General features: G+C 41.3%; 1 protein-coding gene across 4 annotated transcripts in view; it reads right to left on the bottom strand.

Annotated features, from left to right (window-relative positions):
- Positions 1-21,183, bottom strand: part of ELAVL4 (ELAV like RNA binding protein 4) — a 102,066-nt gene that overhangs the window by 12,680 nt on the left and 68,203 nt on the right. For all 4 annotated transcript variants that reach the window (XM_059821646.1, XM_059821644.1, XM_059821645.1 and 1 more), the window contains one exon: positions 4,712-4,815. In XM_059821646.1, coding sequence (XP_059677629.1) covers positions 4,712-4,815 — 104 coding nt within the window. The remainder of the gene's footprint in view (positions 1-4,711; positions 4,816-21,183) is intronic.

The raw sequence follows: 21,183 nt of genomic DNA, 5'->3' as shown, positions 1-21,183 counted from the left end.
ATGCAGCTCTTCCCCATCGCTCTCTGCCGCAGCCTTCCCCCTCCCCTGCCTTGTGCTTCCCGCACCTCCTTCACCCACTGAGCACGACTCGAAGGCAATCTTTTTGACAAATGACTTTGTAGGACGGAGAAGTCTGAGGTTGCCGTTATTTGGTTACCCTACAGTGACAGGGTGGTTTGTAGCTTTGCAGACAATTACAAGAATTAACTTGGACAGATTTAGAGCCTGAGTTTTGTAGAGATATCTGGCATTTCGAAAAAAGCCAAAGAAACCAAGATAAATAGCAAGATCTTTGAGCAGTAAAGTTACTACTTTATTTCCAGGAAACACAGGAGTACTTTCTCCCACAGCCCTATTCACCGTGTTTTATCCAGTCCTATCGATCAAACCAGGAGGGTAAAGCAGAAATAAACATTTTGAACTAGCAATACGAAGTGGAATATAGCTACTGCTATTTTGACATGTTATTTATTCATTTAACTGAAAACTAAAATAATTAGAGAAAGCCTCTGACCACGGAGGAATGACCCTGTCTGTTTGGTATTTTATCATCTGATAGATTTGAGGGATTTCAAAACTGGAAGGCATCAAGGGCTCAGAGAACCCAAATTCCTTCTTCCCTCACTGGAGACTTCTCCCTTTGCTCCAGCAGCATCACAGTGTGCTACCTGCTCCTGCCAGGGAAGAACGAAACAAACCTACTTCTCGGGCAACAGAGAAAAGGAAGGAGAGGGGGTCATTGGCTCTTTTTAAGATTTCAAACTTCCTTTCAAAACTCTGTTCTGCCCTTGTTCCAGCGTCCCCCAACATGAAGCCAGGTCACCTGAATCCCCATGTAAATTGTAAAACGCTTCCTTTGCATCCTTTCAGACACTATCCTTTTTTTAAGGGCAAAGCAGCACAGTTTAAGCAATCTGTACCCCATGCATCACACATCTTATTTTCTTTCTGATATTCGATGCAACTGAATTGCCAGGCAATCTTCAACAGCAGCAGTGACCTTTCATATGCTTTTATGGATGGGCAAATTTAATTTCTAAAAATAGATTCAATTTCTGGTATATATATTTATTTCAACACACACTGTATCTTCCCTCCTTCTAAGCTGTTTTGTAGAATTATGTCAAGCTTTAGCTGTGAAAATAAAGTGAAGCTCTTCTCCCTCACAAGATGATGATGCTACGAAATGGCGTAAACAAAATATGCACCATGATCAGCTGAGGAGGAACATAACCTGTATAACCTATTACCACCTAACACATAACACTTCCTTCAATGCGTTCCCCAAACAGGTATTTGTAAATAGTCGCCTCTCGACTTTGACTTGAAAGGGCATCATTGACTGAAATAAAATGCACATAAATATTTTTGCCTCTACAGTGAAAAGGGATTATTTGTTGTAACAATGAAATAATAAAAAGAATGTTTCTTCAGTTATTTTAGTCTGCACATCTGAGAGCAGACTGTGCCTAGCTGTTTTGCTGATCCTGCTATAAAACCAGTTCCTCTTGTGACTGCACGGCTGTTTTGCAAGGCATCAGGAGAGAGAGAACATTAAGCTGCCACGAAAATATTACAGAAGTGAAAAGGACAGGATTTGGGGACACATGCAGAAAATATATGTATTTTTTATAGAGGAGTTAAGCCTTGTGGGGTCAAAAAGTGAGTGCAAATATGACCCCCCAGAACCAGCTCATGTTCAGTCTAGGTGCAAGGGACAGCCGAGCCCACGACCGTTCAAGCAAGGAGATGGGACACAGCCAGCAGAACCAAGGTGACCTTGGCAAGCAGAAGTAATCTGCCCCTGTAAAAGGGCTTTCACAGATTATTCATTTCAACTTTCCATCAAAACAGCTTCCAAACAGAAGGCAGACAGAGAAGTGCTACTTCCAGGGCTGTAGCTACCCAGCACACATGGGCAGAGGCCAAGGTTCAGCCTATCCATCAACAGGACATTACAACTTCATTCTGGGGCATAAAAACCAACCACACTCACGGAGAAAACAGAATAAAGTAATGCTCAGTGCTTTTCCAGCTCAATGTTATTTTAGTATTTAAATAGTTTTTAGCCTAGAAAACTATGTGCCACCAAATCCCTTTCTATATGTTCTTTTGGGACAGGCTTTTTTAATGCACCAAAAGTGCATTTTTAATAACTGTAAAGGGCATCTAGCTAGACTAAAGTAACCAGCTCTGATAATTAAATACAATAATTCCACAAATTAAAATACTTCAACCTTATAATGAATCACAGTGAGATGCTGGAAAGGGGCATGTGGGGGCAACAGGCAAGCTAGGAGACTTCGGTGGTGCCAAGTACAATTTCTCATTGCTTTGCAACCCTTTGGAAACAAGGGATGTCTCTGGCGACACGGGCGCTGCCAGGAGCAGTAAACACGATTCACCACTCTTAGCATGGACATTGGGAAACCTCCATCCCCATCACACAGTACCTGGGCAGCAGACCTAATTTATTAAGATTTCTAAGAGCAAAACATAATTAAAAATACATAAAACCAAGGGGGTAAGGTGAGATAATAGCATGCGATTCTGCTATTAAAAATTGGGTTGGAAACTGCCGATTAGATGTCCATGTGTCCAAAGCTTGGCTATTTGAATAGACGGGTCCCCGGGTTGGTTTTAGGCAACAGCATAAACACTTGCATGAAAATAATTTTATTTAGAAAAACCTACACATATCTTCCCAATCACTAAAGAAATTACGCAGCTCCTGTGCATGTAGGCTAGGTCAATCTCTTTGCTTATTATTAAATTTTAACAGCTTTCAAGAGCCCAACAAAATGTCATGTATTCTATAAAAGTCTACTAGCTATTAATAAGCATGAAACCCCCAAACTTAATAAACCACTTGTATTCGTAAAATTTATACTGAATTGAAAAAAAATCAAACAAAAAACATTCCACAAAGATGTTTTAGCATGGGAAGTTCCTGGATAACAAAAATCTTACTATACATGATAAAAAGGAAGGCATAATGGTTTAGTTTTGCATGCGAGAGAAATGCAAAATAATAATTGGGGTGGGCTGGAGTTTTCAGAGGCCTTTTTGTAGCTTTTATGTTTCCTGTAACCCTGGAGTATTGTGAATACAATAGCATTGCTCTGGCTCACACAATCACAAAACCAGAAGCAAAGCAATATAGGTACTTAGGACAGGAAACGTAGCACATTTGCTAATGCTGAATGATGTTCAAAATACAGAAGTGCTGCATTAAAAACTGATGTAGATTGTTAAAGTTCTACTGAGTTTTTAATAAAGTATTCAGAAGATAAGTTAGTACTTTCAAAAATATTACATTTTTCCTGATAATGTGCCTTTAAAAGCAATTCAGAGAGCAACTTACTGCTCAACTTTTCACCGTAAGCAGAAACTGCTGAGTCCGAGCATGTATTTCCACCTGCAGCAGTAGATAAGACTGTAGATTTTTCTGCTTTGCCTTACATATTCCTGTAAGTTTTTCTATTTAACACTACAAAACCATGCTGTGAGCATTTTGATACACGGCCCACATAAATATCTATGTGATGGAACCTGGTTGGTCTAAGGGAGGTTTGGAAATAGCCTTCTCTGTAACCTACTCCACCATTTTCATTAAACCTCAGCTCAGGACTTCTACTCTTCACTAATTGAACAGACCAGGGAAAAACCTGCTTGAAACAATCCTTAGAGATGCACAGGAATCCCACAAGTATTTTTGCTTTAGGGAATACCACTTTGTCCAAACCAAAACATTTAGTGAGAAAGGGTAAGTACAACTGAAGTATTGACCAGACAGTATCTTTTTTGCAAAATATAAGATCACTGACATTATTTGTACCAATATTTTCAAAGGTAAAAAAATCTATTTTTATTTTCTTTAACATTTTTGGCTTTGAAATTAAGTACAGAAGAAAAATTAAGAAAATGGTACAAATCAAAAGCCAGCATTCAAATATGATCAAAGGAGTTTCAGATAATTTGAATCAGATCTGCTGTTTGTTCCCCTTCAATTTTTTGATTCACATTCTTTAAGGTGTATTTGTCAGAATTCAGGATGTGGAAATCTTCCATAAGCTGTTTCAGAAAAGCTTTATCAGCCATGCAGCAAAAAACGTGACAGTGTAGAAACTTGCTTTTCTTGTGAGACCACTAAAGAAGGTCATTGAATAACTAATGGTCTATTACAACAATGAAGTGAGAGACTTCAGTGGATCTCTAATCCCTCCAGCTTTTAAAAGAATAAATCAAACTAAGGATGTGGAAATTGAGAAAAATATATTTAAGAGTGAAATATTCTAACTTGAGAGAAACATACTTTCAACACCTGATAATGACATGTTACTAAAGAGAGAGCTCCGTGTCACGGTATTTCCCATTAAAACACAAGAAAATGTGTAACTTATGAATACACCATTAGGTACTTCACCTCCGTTTATGGATAACAGTATCACTACAGCTGTTTTATTCTGCATTTAAGCCTCACTGCAATGCTTTAAGGAGCTTCCTGTTACTTTCCCCCATTTAACAATAGCAGCAATTTCAGAGAAGAGAGATTTCATCTTCTGCACATCCTCCCATCGTTCCAAGGAGGAGCTCGTTAGCCAAGTAACCCTTACAATGGGGATTAAAATAGTGATGAAATTGCCAGGAGCCATTTCAACTACTTTCTCCACTTCCTGAATTGAGCAAAAGGTGTTTTGTATCATCTTACCTTTATGGTTTTGGTCTGGAGTCTGAGTCCATTTAAAGTGTTAATGGCTTTCTCTGCATCCTTTGGATCAATATAGTTAACGAATCCATACCCTAAACTCTGACCTGTTGAAACACAAGAAACAAAGAAAAAAGGACTCAGTATTTTTTGTAAGCACAGGATCAACTTCCCAGAGTGGGAACACAGTTATCTTCCACTGTTCATTTCATCCCTGCTTTCCCCTATGGTCTCTACACCGTTCTTCACCATTTTATTATCTCCTTAGTACAGTGGAAGCCCACATAAAAATTTTAAATTGCTGCTCTGAAGATCCTACTTTAAAGACAAAAAGAAGCAACCCCCCCACCTTGCCCTCCCCAGTTTACTGAAAACCGTGTATGAGGCTTGACAGCAGCAGAATTTTGCAATAGTTTTATGCCGAGTTCCTGATAAATGTAACTGGCTGACCTGCCAGAGCAGTAACGAGGCCACCTCTTAAACATGATAAAAACATACACACATCATTTTGTTACTGTTTATAAACAATTTTGTGAGTGTTTAAAATGCAAAAATTAGGAAACGGTGTTTTAACGCTAACCTTGAAGCAGTGACTGAGAAACAGACAACCTTTCCATCTCATTTTAGTGCTCAGTAAGCAGGCAGTAAATAGGAAGAGAAAGGACACATCAAATTGCAGTAGGATAAGAGACTGCTTTAAAGCTTTCCTCTGCCTATTAGAGATGAGGGCAAAACCAAAACAGTACCACAACTGCTGCTGCGTGCAGGATGGCACGAGCCCACTTTAGCAGCCAAAATAATTTCAACAGCTTCTGTTTTACTAGCGAGACCTATATTAGCATTTGCAGTAGAAAGAGACCTGGTTAATAGCTGGGTAAGTAACATGGAGCTGGAGAGGTTATGCTGTTAGCACTACAGATACTCATTCACACAGCACAGGGACAGAGCTGTGGGTCTGCAACAGGCTGTGAGAACCCGTACCAGAGCGGTACCTTTTCCCGATTCCCAAGTACCAGTATTGCAGCATCAATTCTATTAGTGAAATGTGACAGACAGCCGCTTCCAGATCCCTTCCTCCTCAAGCCTCCTACTGAAGTTATTTTGCACATTTGGAAAGCACAGCAATTCTTACGGGTTTTTTTTAAGGGACATACACTTAAAAACACAAAGATAATCAAATTTCAAAAATAAGCGAGCCCAAGCAGGCAGGCGAGCAGTCCTGCATTTCAGCCATGCGCCTTCTCACGCACCCTTCAGTGTATCTGGAGAAGAGCAAGCCAGAAGACGACCTGCCTCTGGGCACTGATGTGCAGGGGATTTAAGTGCTCCTGCTCACAGGCACGGAGAAAGAAAACATGTGGAAATCCCTCCCAAGGAGAAGGACAGCGCTTGTGGAAGACTTCTATCCGCGGGAGCGGCAAACGGCGACCCAGCTCCTGCTCACCAGGAGAAAGGGGAGGCTGGGAAAGCAGCTGCACACCAAGTGCCTTGATGTACCCTGGAGGCACAGATCCTGCCTCCCAAGCACAAAGCTTTGTTCCTTTGTCTCCTGGACTACAAAAAAGCATCTGTGTGTTTCTCAAAGTCAGACGCCACCAAAAATACAGCGTTTGCTGTAACACAAATACAGGGAGCACTTCTGTCTTACGAAATCAGATCAAAGCACTAGAAGCTGCTAACTATGTGATGAAAGACCTTAAAAATCCATGGAAACACTGCAGTTCATGCTGAAAATGCCCACACGCAGGCGTAAGGATAAGAAATGGCTGTTTTAAACTACAATATATCCAGGGAGCAATTCCATCCAATCAATTTAACTTCAGAAAAAAGTATAAAAACATACCCAGTCCTTCTGGAGAGCTGAATTAACCTCAGCAAAAATATTCTTACCCAAGTTACATGACATTAACCAAGAACGAGCTGAAGTCTAACTGAGCAAGAAGCCTGGAGCAGAAATACTGTAAAGATACTTTCCATGCCATGCCTTCCTCTTGTCTACCTGAGATATTTTATCCAGCCCCAATGCCTGTGCCTCTGAACACATCAAATCCTTAATACATTCAATCCTGAACAGTTCTAGGCAGAAGGAAGCCATTCTCTAGGAAACAAAGCTCTTTTTACAGAGGAAGGGAGACAAGGATCAGGCCTTAGATAACCTGAGTTTGTGTCCCTACTTTTCCCATTAACCATCTCTCACCTTCAGAGGTACGTAAGTAACAGGAGTAGCTGATGCAAGGCCCTGTGATTTATGTCCGTCTGTCTGAACACGGGCTTCCATGTCCAACCACCGTTATTGTCAAGGCACATGGACTGACCAACCTCTACAATATATACAATGATTTTTAATAATCGCTCATAGGAACATTCTCACTTCTGTAAATACTTCTACAAGGAAGAAACCATGGATAACAATCCCATAGACAACACAAGCTGTAACGAAGGGAAATAATGGCAATACAAGAGAAGAACAATATGGAAGTTTCATAGACCATTCACTCCTTTCCTTGGAGTTCTCCAGTAACATTATTCAAGTTATTTAGATATCATCATCTGATTCTCACTACCAACTGGAAACAAAAACAAGTATTTTCCAAGGTGAAGGACAAGGAGTACCCAAAATGAAGAAAGCTGTCTGCATGCATGCCTGCAGAACTTGGCTTAACAAAAATAATTACGCTGTCATACAATTTTGCTTAGAATAATAGGTACACAGAAACATGATTTCCTTTTGTTAGTATATACTCCTGGAACATTGTGAAATACATAAAACTTGTAATAGAATTTAAGGCATGTTACTCATAAGCTATTGGTTGTGATTTCATATCAAGTATATTAATTGCTATATTGGCTGGATTATTTTCTCACAAAAAAATTTGGGTGGGTCTACTGGGCATTCTGAGCACTGACTTTCTGTTAATTCAAAAAAGCCCTTTTATCTTAAGATACCCTCAAATCACACACCCTTTGCAATCTACTGAAATCTTAGTGCAGTTCTTTCAATTAGCAAATTCCTGTTGCTGCTTTCCACCATATGCTTCGCTTTGTACCAGTGAAGCTGAAGGGAGAAAACCTTTCAATTAAGAGCTTGCCACTTCAGTGGTATACCACAACCCCCCCCAATCTCAAAAAAATGGAAACAAAATAAACCCAGAAAAAAAAATAATTTGTGAAAAGCTTTATGGCTGCTGGCAGACATCATAAAGTTTTAGTGTGTTAAACATTTACAGCTAAGAAACCAAAAAAATTTATATATCCAGCTAAAAATATTATTTTCAAATTACTCTCAAGAGCAATACACCTTATGTCAGACAAAACAGACTCTTGATAGTAAAGAACTAAAAATTGTTACTGGTAGAGAAAGAAGAGAAGGATTTGTTCCAGAATACAGTGAAGCACTATGAACTTTCACTTTTTTTCCCCACCATGTACTCTTATTGCATGTACTTGAAAAGGGTAACATTTCTTTGGACGCAATCTGGCAGCACGAAACAAGCAGCTGGACCTCTCAGTGGGATCCCACACAGACACCAAGGTTCATTCCCATGCTACACTTCCCAGGAACAACACCGTAAATAGTAAATATTTTCTGTGATTTGGAATCCAATAGATCATCACATACTGCGATTCACTAGGGTAGGGGAGAGATATTTCTAGATGATCCTAAAACACCACCTTGTTATATCGCTATTACCATTGCTCTTTCTGAATGTTTTATCTAGCTTGCAGAAAATGCATAGCGGACCTCCTATGATCTGGTAAAGAATAGGTCTAAAAGTGAGCAATAACAAGGTTAAAAACGATTAGGGACTTGACAGTCAATAAAACCCACACGCAAAGCCAAGCCCAAGCTGGTAATGTATGTATTTTCTATTTTTGAAGGCTCCATTCCACAGACCTGAAAAAAATCACCAAGATTAAAACAAACTATGAGAAGAATATGGAAAAATCAATATACCCTGTTTACAACATTTATCCATACACCCAAAAACCTGCAACTATGAAAAAGGCAGTGCCAGTTAAAGACCTGTATCTGCCTTTACTTCCTTTGTAAGCCAGTCTGCTTAGGCCAATTCCCTATTTAAATTAAGAGATAAAGGGAAAACAGATTGAAACCAATGTAAGTTAGAATAGAAAAATCATAGGGAAACAGAAACAAAAAACCCAGAAAAAATCTCTGGCTAGTAAAAGGTCAGAATAACAAAGCTTTTTTTCCCCTTTAGATTACGGAAAAAAGATCCCTTGACACTCATGCTGACTCATCAGCAGATAGTAATAGTAACAGCACAGAGAAAACAGATGTGTTATGTACACCTGAAGAAGCTATATGAAGTACTAACTAGCAACCCAGGTGGATGTTAAACAGGAGCTCCTAAAATTATACAGGTTTAACTGAGATGATCTGGATTACTTGCACAGAATGCACTCAAAAAAGGGGCAAACGGCTCCCTTGCCATTTTCATAATTTTTACAGCACTGGACAAATTCCAGGAGCCTGGAGGAAAGACTGTTTTTCACCGAAATTCAAAAAGGGAGGACTGGATGACCCAAGTAATTAGAGGTCCATCAGTCTAATGCTGAGCAAGGCAAAATTACAGAATATTCGATACTGGACTCTAATAAAGAATTAGAGAGGGGTAATAAAATCAATGTCAATCAAATTAGGTCTATGGAAAATAGATTCTGTCAAACTAAACTGATGTCCTTCTTAATGAGATTACAAGTTTGACTATAAATTTTAAGAATGTCGATTTAATAGCATTGATATACTTGGTCTTCTATAAAGCACTTGATTTGGTACTGCTTATTAATTGACTAAAACAAAATTAACATGGTACACATTAAATGGATTAAAAACATAATCAGCCTACAGATCTCTAACTGGGAATTGTGAATAGGAAATCATCAGAAAGATGTTTTCCTACAGGTCTCTCTCAGGAAACAGATCTTGGCCCTAAGCTGTTTATTTCCATCGATGAGTGGAAAAAACCAAACTCCTTGCTCCTGAAGATCATCAACTGCAGAAAGATGGGATGAGATCATACAAACAAAGAGGACAGAGAGAAGGTGCAAAGCAATTTTAGCTTCTCAGTAAACTACGAATACATAAATTTAGGTAGCACAAACCCAAGATTACATCCCAACAAACCAAGAATCATGGCATACTTTCCAAATGGAAAATGAAGGACTGATACAGGGTAACAGATTATCAACCACATCAAGCTTGCAATGCTACCAAGAGGGTTAAAATGATTCTTTGGCATAAAAGCCACACACTCAAGAAGGGAAAGAAAAATCACTGCTTCTCATCTGGCTGCATGCTTCACTGCTGAAGTGCTATGCCCAGTCCTGGTGTATACACTTCAAGAAATATACTGATGCCTTGGCAATGGTGCCATGAGAATGGAATGTAGGATTGAAAAACTCTTTCAGTTGAAAGAAGGAGGTCAATCTGTCCACCTGGTCAAAAAAGGTTAAGTTGAACCTTAACAGTACTACATTAGTACCTCATCTGAAGTATAGTTTGATTTATTTTTTTAATAATGTCTGTCTAGCAGATAAAAGAGTTTTGTATCCCAAGTCCCATCGCTCGGCTGTTGAAACAAGAGAAACCCAATTAGAAACAACAAAGCAAATGCTGTTTTCCTGGGGAAGGCATTTGTTCTGTTTTTTGACATTGAAGGTAACAGATTATTTTAACTACTTACCAACCTTTTTGTCAGCTCTACAACCACTGCAAATTCTGAAAGTTCAGATTTTTTTTCTGAAAGCTATGCTCTAGCTCAAGCAGAAATTAATCCAGGGAAGGTTTTGGCAAGATGTGTTAAGTGCTCAATAATGTCTTCTACTCTGAAGCTCTACAAATACGCTGTTCCTGCTGGTTGTTCTTCCATACAGCTCCTACTGCAATCTTTCCCGTAAGGAAAGTAGAAGTAAACTCATTTCTCAGACAAGTTTGAAGCCTTCCTATTGCTGGAAGCTATTGTAAAAGCAACATATAGAAGAGTACAACTTTGAATTGCTCACCTGTAACCAGGTAAGTTAAAAAGTTTTAAAAAAGTCCTTTTTTCTTGAAAATAAATTACTCTGGAATGCAAAGTCACATTAAAGGACTATGGTCCCCCCTATAAACAGTTACTCATGAAAACAAGCACAGAATGGGACAGCAACAACGCAAACTACCTTAAAACAAGGTTTTGTTGTCCCCTGCTCAAATGTAAAACCTAATTAAAGCTGCCCGCCTGGCAGCCATAACACGAATGCCACCGAGCGCCGATGTTTTTCTTTGACACAATCGCTTCCTTCAGAAGTAGGCCACGTCTGACAGCTCATCTCGTATTAGCCAGGCAGAAGCTGTCAGACAGTAACAGCCTTCAGTCACTCCGGGTTTGGGACCAAAAGATAAAGTAAAGCTCGCCATGAATTCTCCGAGCCTCCTGGCTCCAATTTTTGCCTGTTCCAACCTTGGCCTATGTTTAGGGAAGAAACTAGTGCCAGGGTGAGCTTCTCTATCAAAGGAGCTGAGCTCAACTTACTGTCCACCTGCGACTCTTCCAAGCAGACCTGCACATGGTCTTCAACCTTCCTCAATGAGTCTCAAATTGGGGATTTTCCTAATAAATACCACCCATGGACGGCTGCCAAGGAAAGCAGCAAGCAAGAGAGAGATGGGCAAGAGAGACTCATCATGCTTTCCATCTTCTAAATAACAGTAACAGAAGAGACTTACTGACATTCAAGGCAAGCCCTGCTCCAGCTAGTAGTCCCATTTCAGAGCACAACCCTCTGAGCCTCCAGACCATTTCAGAAGCATCTGAAACACATTCCTGGAAGGATGAAGAATGACTGCAACTCATGAAAAGCTGTATGTAATAGGGGCTTTCAGAGAAGGTTAAATAAATACCCTTCAGAAGACACATTCAAAATGTACGAAAAGAGGGTCAAGTGAATTGCCTGCTTCTTTTTTTGTTTCTGTGACAGTTACCAACAAATAAAGCTGTTTACCTGAAAAAGGAGGTAAGCTATGGAGAAAAGATTCAGATCAAGGGAAAACAAGATCTGATCACGAGAGCAGTTCAAATCCTGCTCCTTGTCTGATGCTTTTTTTATACCAGTAATGTCAGCCTCATTCATCCTCCATCCCTTCACCAAGGAGAAGCACCTGCTGTCACCCCAGCGATGCACACTGCAGTCACAGGAGAAGCAAACCAGGAGGGAAGCAGTTTCTGCGCACAGTGCTCCTAGGACCAAACAATTAAGCTAAGGCTGTCACTGTCACAGTTCACTGTAATCCAGCTATGAAGGTAACTTGTTCTGTGCTTAGGGCACCTCTTTATCACAGCATCCATTTACCCTACAGCTTATTTAGAATACAGACTTCTTATATTTGTACAGACTAGGATTTAATACATATTTATCCATGAATAGCAAGGAAGCATCCTTCTCCTATTACAATATAACTAGTTGCTTTTGCAATAATAGGGAAAAATATGTAGTTTCTCAAAGCAAAAACAAGAGAAGGATGAATAGTAAATAGCTTGGTTTTTGCCTTTTGCAGGAAGGTGACCACATACAAGTTTTGTTTGGGAACCTTCCATCAAGTTACTGTATTTCAGGTGCCCTTCACAGAATCACTAAGGTTGGAAAAGACCTGTAAGATCAAGTCCAACCATCAACCCAACACCACCATGCCCACTAAACCATGTCCCATAATGCCATGTCCACACGTTTCTTGAACACCTCCAGCGATGGTGGCTGCCCAGGGAGGTGGTGGAGTCTATTCCAATGCTTCACCACTCTCTCAGTAAAGAGATTTTTCCTAATATCCAGCCTGAACCTCCCCTGGCGCAACTTGAGGCCGTTTCCTCTTGTCCTGTCACTTGTCACTTGGGAGAAGAGACCAACACCCACCTCACCACAACCTCCTTTCAGGTAGTTGTAGAGAGCAGTAAGGTCTCCCCTCAGCCTCCTCTTCTCCAGACTGAACAACCCCAGTTCCCTCAGCCGCTCCTCATCAGACTTGTGCTCCAGACCCCTCACCAGCTTCGTCACCCTTCTCTGGACGCGCTCCAGCACCTCAATGTCCTTCTTGTAGTGAGGGGCCCAAAACTGAACACAGGATTCGAGGTGCGGCCTCACCAGCGCCGAGTACAGGGGGACCATCACCTCCCTACTCCTGCTGGCCACACTATTTCTGATACAGGCCAGGATGCCATTGGCCTTCTTGGCCACCTGGGCACACTGCTGGCTCATCTTCAGCCGGCTGTCAATCAACACCCCCAGGTCCTTTTCTGCAGGGCAGCTTTCCAGCCACTCGTCCCCAAACCTGTAGTGTTGTATGGGGTTGTTGTGACCCAAGTGCAGGACCCGGCACTTGGCCTTATTAAACCTCATACAATTGGCCTCAGCCCATCGATCCAGCCTGTCCAGATCCCTCTGCAGAGCCTTCCGACCCTCGAGCAGATCAACACTCCCGCCCAACTTGGTGTCATCTTGCCAGTTCTTTTACCTAAACTAGAAGAGGGATATTAAAGTCAGCTGTATTTAAATGCAGTCCAATCTAGGGCCCCAGACATGCTTTGACACTACCGTGCAGCTGCAATTAAGGAACATGACTGATCCTTGGTTAAAAACAGCCATTAGCAAAATTTGAGTGTCAGTAGAAGATCCTTCTTAAGATCCTACTGGAGAGGAAAGTCAGGCTCCAGACTTGCACCAGAATACCCTTACAACAGATCCCCTCCTAAAAACCATGTTTGTAGTGTCATAACAAATAAGCAAATCTAAACCCAAACCTCAGGCAAAGTCCCTCTGTGTTCCACAGGCTGAAGCCTAGCTCTAGCTAGAGCATCGTAAAGACGCACACACTGACAAAAAGCTCCTTAGATGGGACAAGATCCCTCAAGCAAGCTCTTCCCGTAAGGCACCAGAGCCCTGATCCCCAAATAGCAAAGGCTGGTCTCTCCCCATAGGAAATCTGCAGGGAGAAAGTTCTTATCCCTGCCTTAATCCTGGCAATACCAGAGAGACTCGAATAAAAGCTCGTTTGTGCAGGAGACAAGCCTTTCTGGGGGGAGTCACGAATTGCACAACGAGCTCCCACGGGTGCTCTGCGCATGCAGGATTTAATATACCCCAGTCCAAGTGGAAGGGGCTTCTTCGCACCAGGCCTTCTCCAACAGAGACTCTGCTACGTGATTAAGAAAACCCCCCAAAGGAAGCCCTTGCAAACGGCGTGCTACATCCCACGTAAAACTCTCCCTCAGGGAGAGGATAAGAGGGAAAACAAACCAGACATACAGACACTACTCACTCAATTTTAATATCTGAATGGGAAGTGCCAGATACCATGACAACAAGCCTAGAAAAATAAAAGGGGAATAAAAAAGCATTGCCCAAAATGTGAAATAAATCCTGTAAATGTAGCTAAAGCGATCAAGTGATCAGTGCTAATGAGGTAACTGCGACCCCTGGACCTCTGCATCTCTGTTTGGAAGAAAACCACCAGGACCTGAACACAGTGAACCCAAAAACAAAGCAAGACCCCCAAAAACCAGAAATGAGCTCCCCGCAACAGAAAGCAAGGTCATTCATCCAGCACCTTGCCGAGTTAGAAAGCTTGACTTCACCAGGCAGTGCCAGAGGAGATTACATGAATTTTGTCCTCCTCTGTAATTTTGACAAATCCCTTAATGCAAGACGGTGTAATTTAATGTCTTGATTTTCAGAGATGCTGAAGCAGTAGCAGTTCTCATGTAAATTAAACACCCGTTGACAGTAGCTGCTATCCCTCAAAATTAGACACAGCAACACTTCTCATTCTGGAGTAGCCCCACACATCCATCCAGAAAACAGAACAAGATGGAGCATGCTTTGACAAAGCCTGCTGCTGCCCAACACCACTAGATCCTTCCAAAAATATTACTCCCATCAAAATTTCAAGAGGACTTTCAAAAACATGCAATTACTCCATTTTAAACTTGACCATACCAGCAACATAAAACATACCTACGCTTAAAATAGTGCCTCACAGTCTCTCAAAGCCTTCTAGCATTTCAGATGTTCTGCATCTCACCTGAAACAAGACTTTGCTCTTACCTGCATACTACACAGAGTTTTAACAAAGTCAGCTGTGTAATTACTGTACCTGAGGTTGTGGACTAATCTGCATGCAAAGCTCAAGTGGCAGTTTGAGACAGATGCTGCTGACTTGGCTGGAGTCTTCTGCGGTTCCCATTACCGTAACATGGAAGGATTTTACCTTTAACGCACCCTTCCTCACAAACACCACTGAGGAAAGCACTTTTATTCCTATTTTGGAGAAGAGAAGCTGAAAGACATCAAGATTCCTGGGGTGAACTTGGACAGAGTAACACAGTCACTAGAACAGGCATCTAAAACTGCACCTCTCTCACTGTAAGACAGTAACCTTATTATTGGACCACTGTGAGCTGTGCTGGGCTGGAGATAGCTTGTTTGCAAGATGCACATTTCATGCTGCAGAACATACTATGCTCCTTTTTCTTTCTCCTTTATCAAGTTTCTTTAAATGTAAAACTGATTTTAAGCACGGGTACATTCATACTACTGCAAGCAACTGGCTAATATGTTTTCAGAAGCTACTACTCCTGACATACCCAAGACAACAGAGTTCCATTTCTGAACAAATATTTAGATTTCCCCCCCAGCTGACATCTCTTGCTTCCCTTCTTTTCATGTTCTCCCCCCCTTCCTTCAAGGAGCACACAGCCTCTGAATCAGCAGCTGTTCTGAGAAGAGCAAGGCTGCACTCCTCCCCGCTTTGTCCCAGAACAGAACAGGGACTGTACTATAAAAATCCAGTGTTCTGGGGACAGGCATGAATGGACAAGAAACAGCCATGACTTGTCTATCCCAAACAGTAAATTCAATGCTGAAGAGATGAATTAAACACAAGAATGCAGACATTAGAAACAAACATGCTAAGTTAAAACAATATTCAGCAAGAAAAAGTTAAAACAAATAGACCCAGAAAAAAGAAAAACATACCAGGACACAAAAAAAATGGTTAGCAGCACTGTGGAAAGAAATCTGCAACAGGAATTAAAGAAGTTACTGCATTACATAAAGCATGCAGCATGTGGTAGGAAGCCTTTCACATCCCAAACAGGCAATGTCACATCATGCAGAGGGGATACAGAATTGCTGGACCAGCAGTACCTAAATAACATTAAGACTGCACACAACTATTAACAAGAAATATATGTACCGGAGATAAGGAAAGCAATGAAGTGAAGGCAGTTTTCAGCAACCACCAGGTTTAAATCAAGAACGACTTAAGACTTGAGAGCAACTTAAGATGCAAGATTAGAAGCGTGCAGGGTTAAAACATTAAAATGTTATCCCTTGGTTAAATTGTGACTAAAAGGAGATGCAGAAGCCTATAGATGCTTCAAATATGTAAAGACTATGACTGGAGATGAAATATTAAAAGTGTGCTACTTAACACTGTTACTTGTAAGAAAAGATGAAATCAAAAGAGGGTAAAAAATTATATGGTCTGAAACCAAAGAGAAAAGGTGCTCCAACAGTGCAAACAAGGAGGTCATGGAAAAAGCACATGCAGAGTTATCTTCCCTTCCCGCATCCCATCCCCAACACTGGTATTTCTGAAATTCAGATGAAAGTAGAGGGCAACTAAAAAAATTAATACTGAACAATGGAGCAGAAACTGAAAGCAAACCAGAAGAACTGTAGTGATTTTTCACTGGTCAGGCTTCAACGAAAGGAACAGTAAGTTCAGATCGTGGTGATCCCATTCTGTACCGTGTACAATTTTGGTGCAAATGTACCGAACTTTTGCACAAAAAAGAGTGATGCCAGGCACCCACAGTCGAAGGTTATGAGAAAACCCACTATTCTAGAAGATGACAGTAGGGAGTGGTGGAGCGATGGGGAGAAGAAAGGCAGAAGGACAGAACCCTGATAGAGCCTGTGCACTGATCAAGCTTCCCACTTTCACTATGGAGCAGGGAACTGCATGGGTGGAGTGAAAAGTCAGTCATGGCTTGAAGTAACATATGACGTGGTTGACAGGAGAGAGATTTTTGCTAGAAGGCCAAGAACATGCTCTCTCATCAAGAACTATGCAAGCAGAGGAATCAGGAAAGGAAAGCCAAGACATGAAAATCCAGTGAATCCTCAAACCTGGAAGCATTTTACGTGGCAATAGTAATAACACTTCCAGCCTAAAGGAAATGGCAGAGGCACATAAAACAGGAGAAAAACAAGAGTTTGTTTTGCAAAACAAGAATATTAAGTAGCACATAACAATATACTGCAGCAGTAATATCTGAAACCTGGCTGACTGAAAATTCAAAAAGCCCTGGTATTTTCTCATTAAACGATTTAATTCAGCAACATTGAGGGTTTTGTACCTCAGCCTCTGTCAAACAACAAAAAACCAAAAGCCACCACAACACTAAGAAATTTCACAGTAATTCTGAACAATGACTCAGAATACCTATTTTATCTCATAAACAGCCTACTAATTAAACTCTTTGAGCTCTACTAACCAGTTTTTCCAATGCACAGAGGAAAGTCATTTATTACAGACCGGAATACAAAATTTAATATTAACAACACAACCTGTGTCTGCAGCAGTTTTAATCTGATCAGCAGAAACATAAATAAAAGCTGCAACCTGACAGCTAAGAAGGTTAATCTGTAATAGTTAGATTTACATAGATGACTTTACACAGCATCTGGAAAGATGCTGAGAAAAGTAAAGCCACTTTATTGTATTGCAAAATGTGCTACCTATAAAAATTTGGCTATCCATCAATACTTAGACTGCAGGGAGCCTACTTAACAGATTTGCTTCAGCTTTAAGACAGAACTTTCAAGAACTTGAAAAAAAAGCAGGAATTTTTAAAAGGTACTTCAAATGTTTAGAATATTTCTTTTAGGTTCTTGTAGGTAACATAAGTAACGAAATGGAAAACTGCTTGAAGGAGAAAATATGACTTTGTTGTGTGCACGTACTACCTAGTTCTATCACTTAAGTTCCTTGATAGTTTTGTGGAAAAGAACATTAGCATGAATACACTCCTTGATGAATTTTCTCCACATTGAAAAGCAAGTATTTTCCTTTTAAAGGTGACAGATTTCATCCCACACCTTTTCCTGTGACAACATCCACATTTACAGCACTGGATGTTCCATGTGTGGATGTCGTGACTACAAGCCGTTCTTGCTGGCTGACCACCATGGAAAACAGTGCAGCTTTTATGATACGCTACTCTTGTACAAAGGCTTTTCACAATATTAAACATGTAAGTGGTAAACAGAAGAGAGGGAAAAATATGTTTTTCTTCCTCCTTTTGTTTCCAGTTTGACAAAGTACCTAAACATACCTAACCTGGCACAGCTAAGTACCACAATCCTACCAATCAACAAAATCAAGGTAGCATAGCAGCTATTCCAACATAGTAAAAAGCCTAAGGGCAGAAAAATGTTATCAGTCAAGCTCCCAAGCTGTTCATGTTTGGGACTGAGTTTTTTGTTTAAGACGAAGTGGCTTCCAGAGCAGGAAAATATTTAAAGAAAAGTTAGAGAAATGGGAGAAAGATGCAGCGGTAAATAGCAATGACACAGATACAGCACGTAGGAGAACAGAGGAGTCTAAAAAAGGAACTGCTGGAGAATACTTTTTCCTTGTTACATGTCCTATCTTATCATGCCCTACCTACCATCCTCAGAACAGGGGAAAGTCAAAACACCCCCTACATCTAGCCAACAGTATCCTAAGGAAGACAAAGGCGGCCTCATTTTGTGGGTGCTAGAATGCTGTAGAAAGACGAAGCCTGTTGGTATCTAATTTAAAGTGCTTTAAAACACCTGTGAGCACAGACAATTATCTGTATAGGGCAGCAGGCACATTAGACCTTCTACCGCAGAAACGACAGCCCTCTAGTAGAGCAACAATTAATCATACTGGGGATGCTGCCATTTTTTTCTTGCAGGTGAGTATGACGCAGCTTTTTGTCCATCTGCTTTTGCAACACCCCTTAAAAACTACCTAACTGAAAAAAAACAGTCTGGGCTCTTGTGAATAAAACCGTTCAGGTTTTTTCCACCCCCTCAACTGATATATTCCACTGATTAAACAGATGCTGCAAGAGTCTTAACAGCAGTACTGGGTCAGAGCAGAGGTGTGCCTAGTCCAATATCCTGTCTTTGGCAGCACCTGCAAGTCAGTAACTTGTGCTGAAATTCCTAGCAGGGACAAGCAGGAACACCTGCAAAGTCAGCAACAGATCCTGCTCAGGAAGAACGGAGAACAGCAGTTGTGTCCAACAAACCACAGCAGTCAGTCAGCCAAAGCAGAGCCAGTGAGCAAAGAAATGGACTTGGACTTGAGTGACATGCTGCTTTCTTCCCCTCTTTCTCTACACTTTTTTTAGAATCAAAATCTCCCAGGGGTGAGGGGCCACAAGATTGTGGTGTCACAGAAACTGGAAACATGGCACCTGGGCAAAACCTGTCTGAACAGGCAGACAGAGCTGCAGAAGGGCCTGACCAAGACTCAGGCTGTACCACAAATGGTGTGAAGTCAGAGGATGCAATACCCTATCAATGACAACTCCAGGAATGAAGTATAGGACTTGAAGTAGGATCCTGCCGAAATCCAAAGATGTATGCTTGTCTGCTGGCAAAGGCTGAGCATCATCAGAACAACATCCAGTAGACAACAGATTACTGAAAAGGTTATCAGTGCTGACTATAAGCACACAATTGCCATTGAGCTGCATACAAAGGTTGAATGAAAACTCCCAATGAAACCAGCAAGAGCAACTATCCTTTAAGCAAAAGCATTAAGGATGTGCAGGTGTAGAAAATGGTGGTAAACCCCTCTCTCCATACATTCTTGTGTATATTGACATAACATGACTAGATATTACCCCCTCCTAACCAGAAGTCAAATTAAAATGACACCTTAAGTTTCAAAGCATTGGGATTGAATATCTGAAGTTTTCTGGAAGGAAAGGAGAAGGAAAGGATTTAATGCCTAGCAAGACCTCCATGCAGTAGATATCCCAAAAGGAACTTCCCCCTCTGCAGAGGGTCTCTCACTTGAAGAGCAGATGGAAAACAGGTTGGCTTGATCATGTATGCACATTCCTCACTCAAGTCTGTTAGAACAACCCCAAAAGCAGAGAAGATCTGAGGGACAGGTTCTGATGGAGTCTGAAGAGGCAGTTTGTTTCATCAGCATAGCACAAACTGAGCTAGCAGAAAATATGGAAAGGAAAAAGATGAGAGTGCTGAGGACGTACACTCCCATGGACAGCAGATCCCAATACAGATCTGAAGGTCTCAGATGAAGTCAAGGTGAAGATCTTGCAGGGCTCTTCTGGCTGCAGAGAAAAGCACCTGCTTGCTAGGAAGTCAAGTGATGACGGATCAGCTCTGCAACAGAGAAGGGGCAAGAGCTTCCTGGCTCACCGAGTGTGAGAAACAGCTACTGCAGGCAGGTCAAATAATCGTGGTCACAAATTCATTAAACACCATCTTAAAGCCAAGAAGAAACTCCTAATGCAGCGTTGGTAAAAAGCAAAGCCTTGTGAAAAGGGAGAGCAGGAGGTAGGCCACCTTCAAAACCTTTTAGCCTGGTTTTGCACAGGTCATTTTTGTTCTTGGACAAGTTGTCTAGCACTGGGGAGACAGGCAGAGGTTACAGCCACAGCACGGCCATGCTGCTTGTTGGTATGGCTGAAGGGCAGAAGGTCTTGAGTAGCAGGGAACGGATGAATGCTGGGAACATCAACCTCAGAGCCCTGACAGGTTATCTCTTGGTGTGCTGTCTGCTACTGCCCCAAAAGACCCTGCCTCAGCTGCAAGATAGTGCATCGTTAGTGGATACTGCTGCAAATCTCCCAGAGCTTTCCTGAACTCTCTCATTCCTTTCCTCCCCTTTATCCTTGTCCTCCTTGGGCTAAAAGGAAAGAAAAGAAAAAGGGTTAGGGACAGAAGCAGCTGTGCATGAGTGCTGAAGCACAGGGTCTGTGCTTCCAGAGGGAAGGGCAGAATGAGGAAAAAAGGACAGACAACACTGTAGGTAAGGGTGGACTGTCGTCACAGAGGGTTCCACCAACAGAGCCGTTTCACCTGGCTGTTTCCTGGTAGACAGTTATCTTCAACACAGATGACATGAAGGATGGGAAGAAAGTCTCAGACTAGAAGGTCAGCAGACACTGATGAAAAGCCTCATAAATAACCCTGTATCTGGAAGCCACGTTTTCAGAGGTGGAGGTGTGCTTATGCTGTTGAAGAAAAACCATACTGCTAATCCTTCCTCACTAGACTTGATGGGAAGGTGATGTTATTTACTCAAACCAAGCAGTTAAAACTGGGAAGAATAAACTAAATATGCATTAAAGGCATTTAATACACTTCAGAACAAGCTCAGGAGTGACACTGCCGAAGTTAATTAGAAA

This window comes from Gavia stellata, chromosome 10 (assembly GCF_030936135.1).
Source record: "Gavia stellata isolate bGavSte3 chromosome 10, bGavSte3.hap2, whole genome shotgun sequence".
Taxonomy (NCBI): Eukaryota; Metazoa; Chordata; class Aves; order Gaviiformes; family Gaviidae; genus Gavia; species Gavia stellata.
Note: the sequence above shows the minus strand (reverse complement) of the source record. Positions and strands in the feature narration are given on the sequence as shown.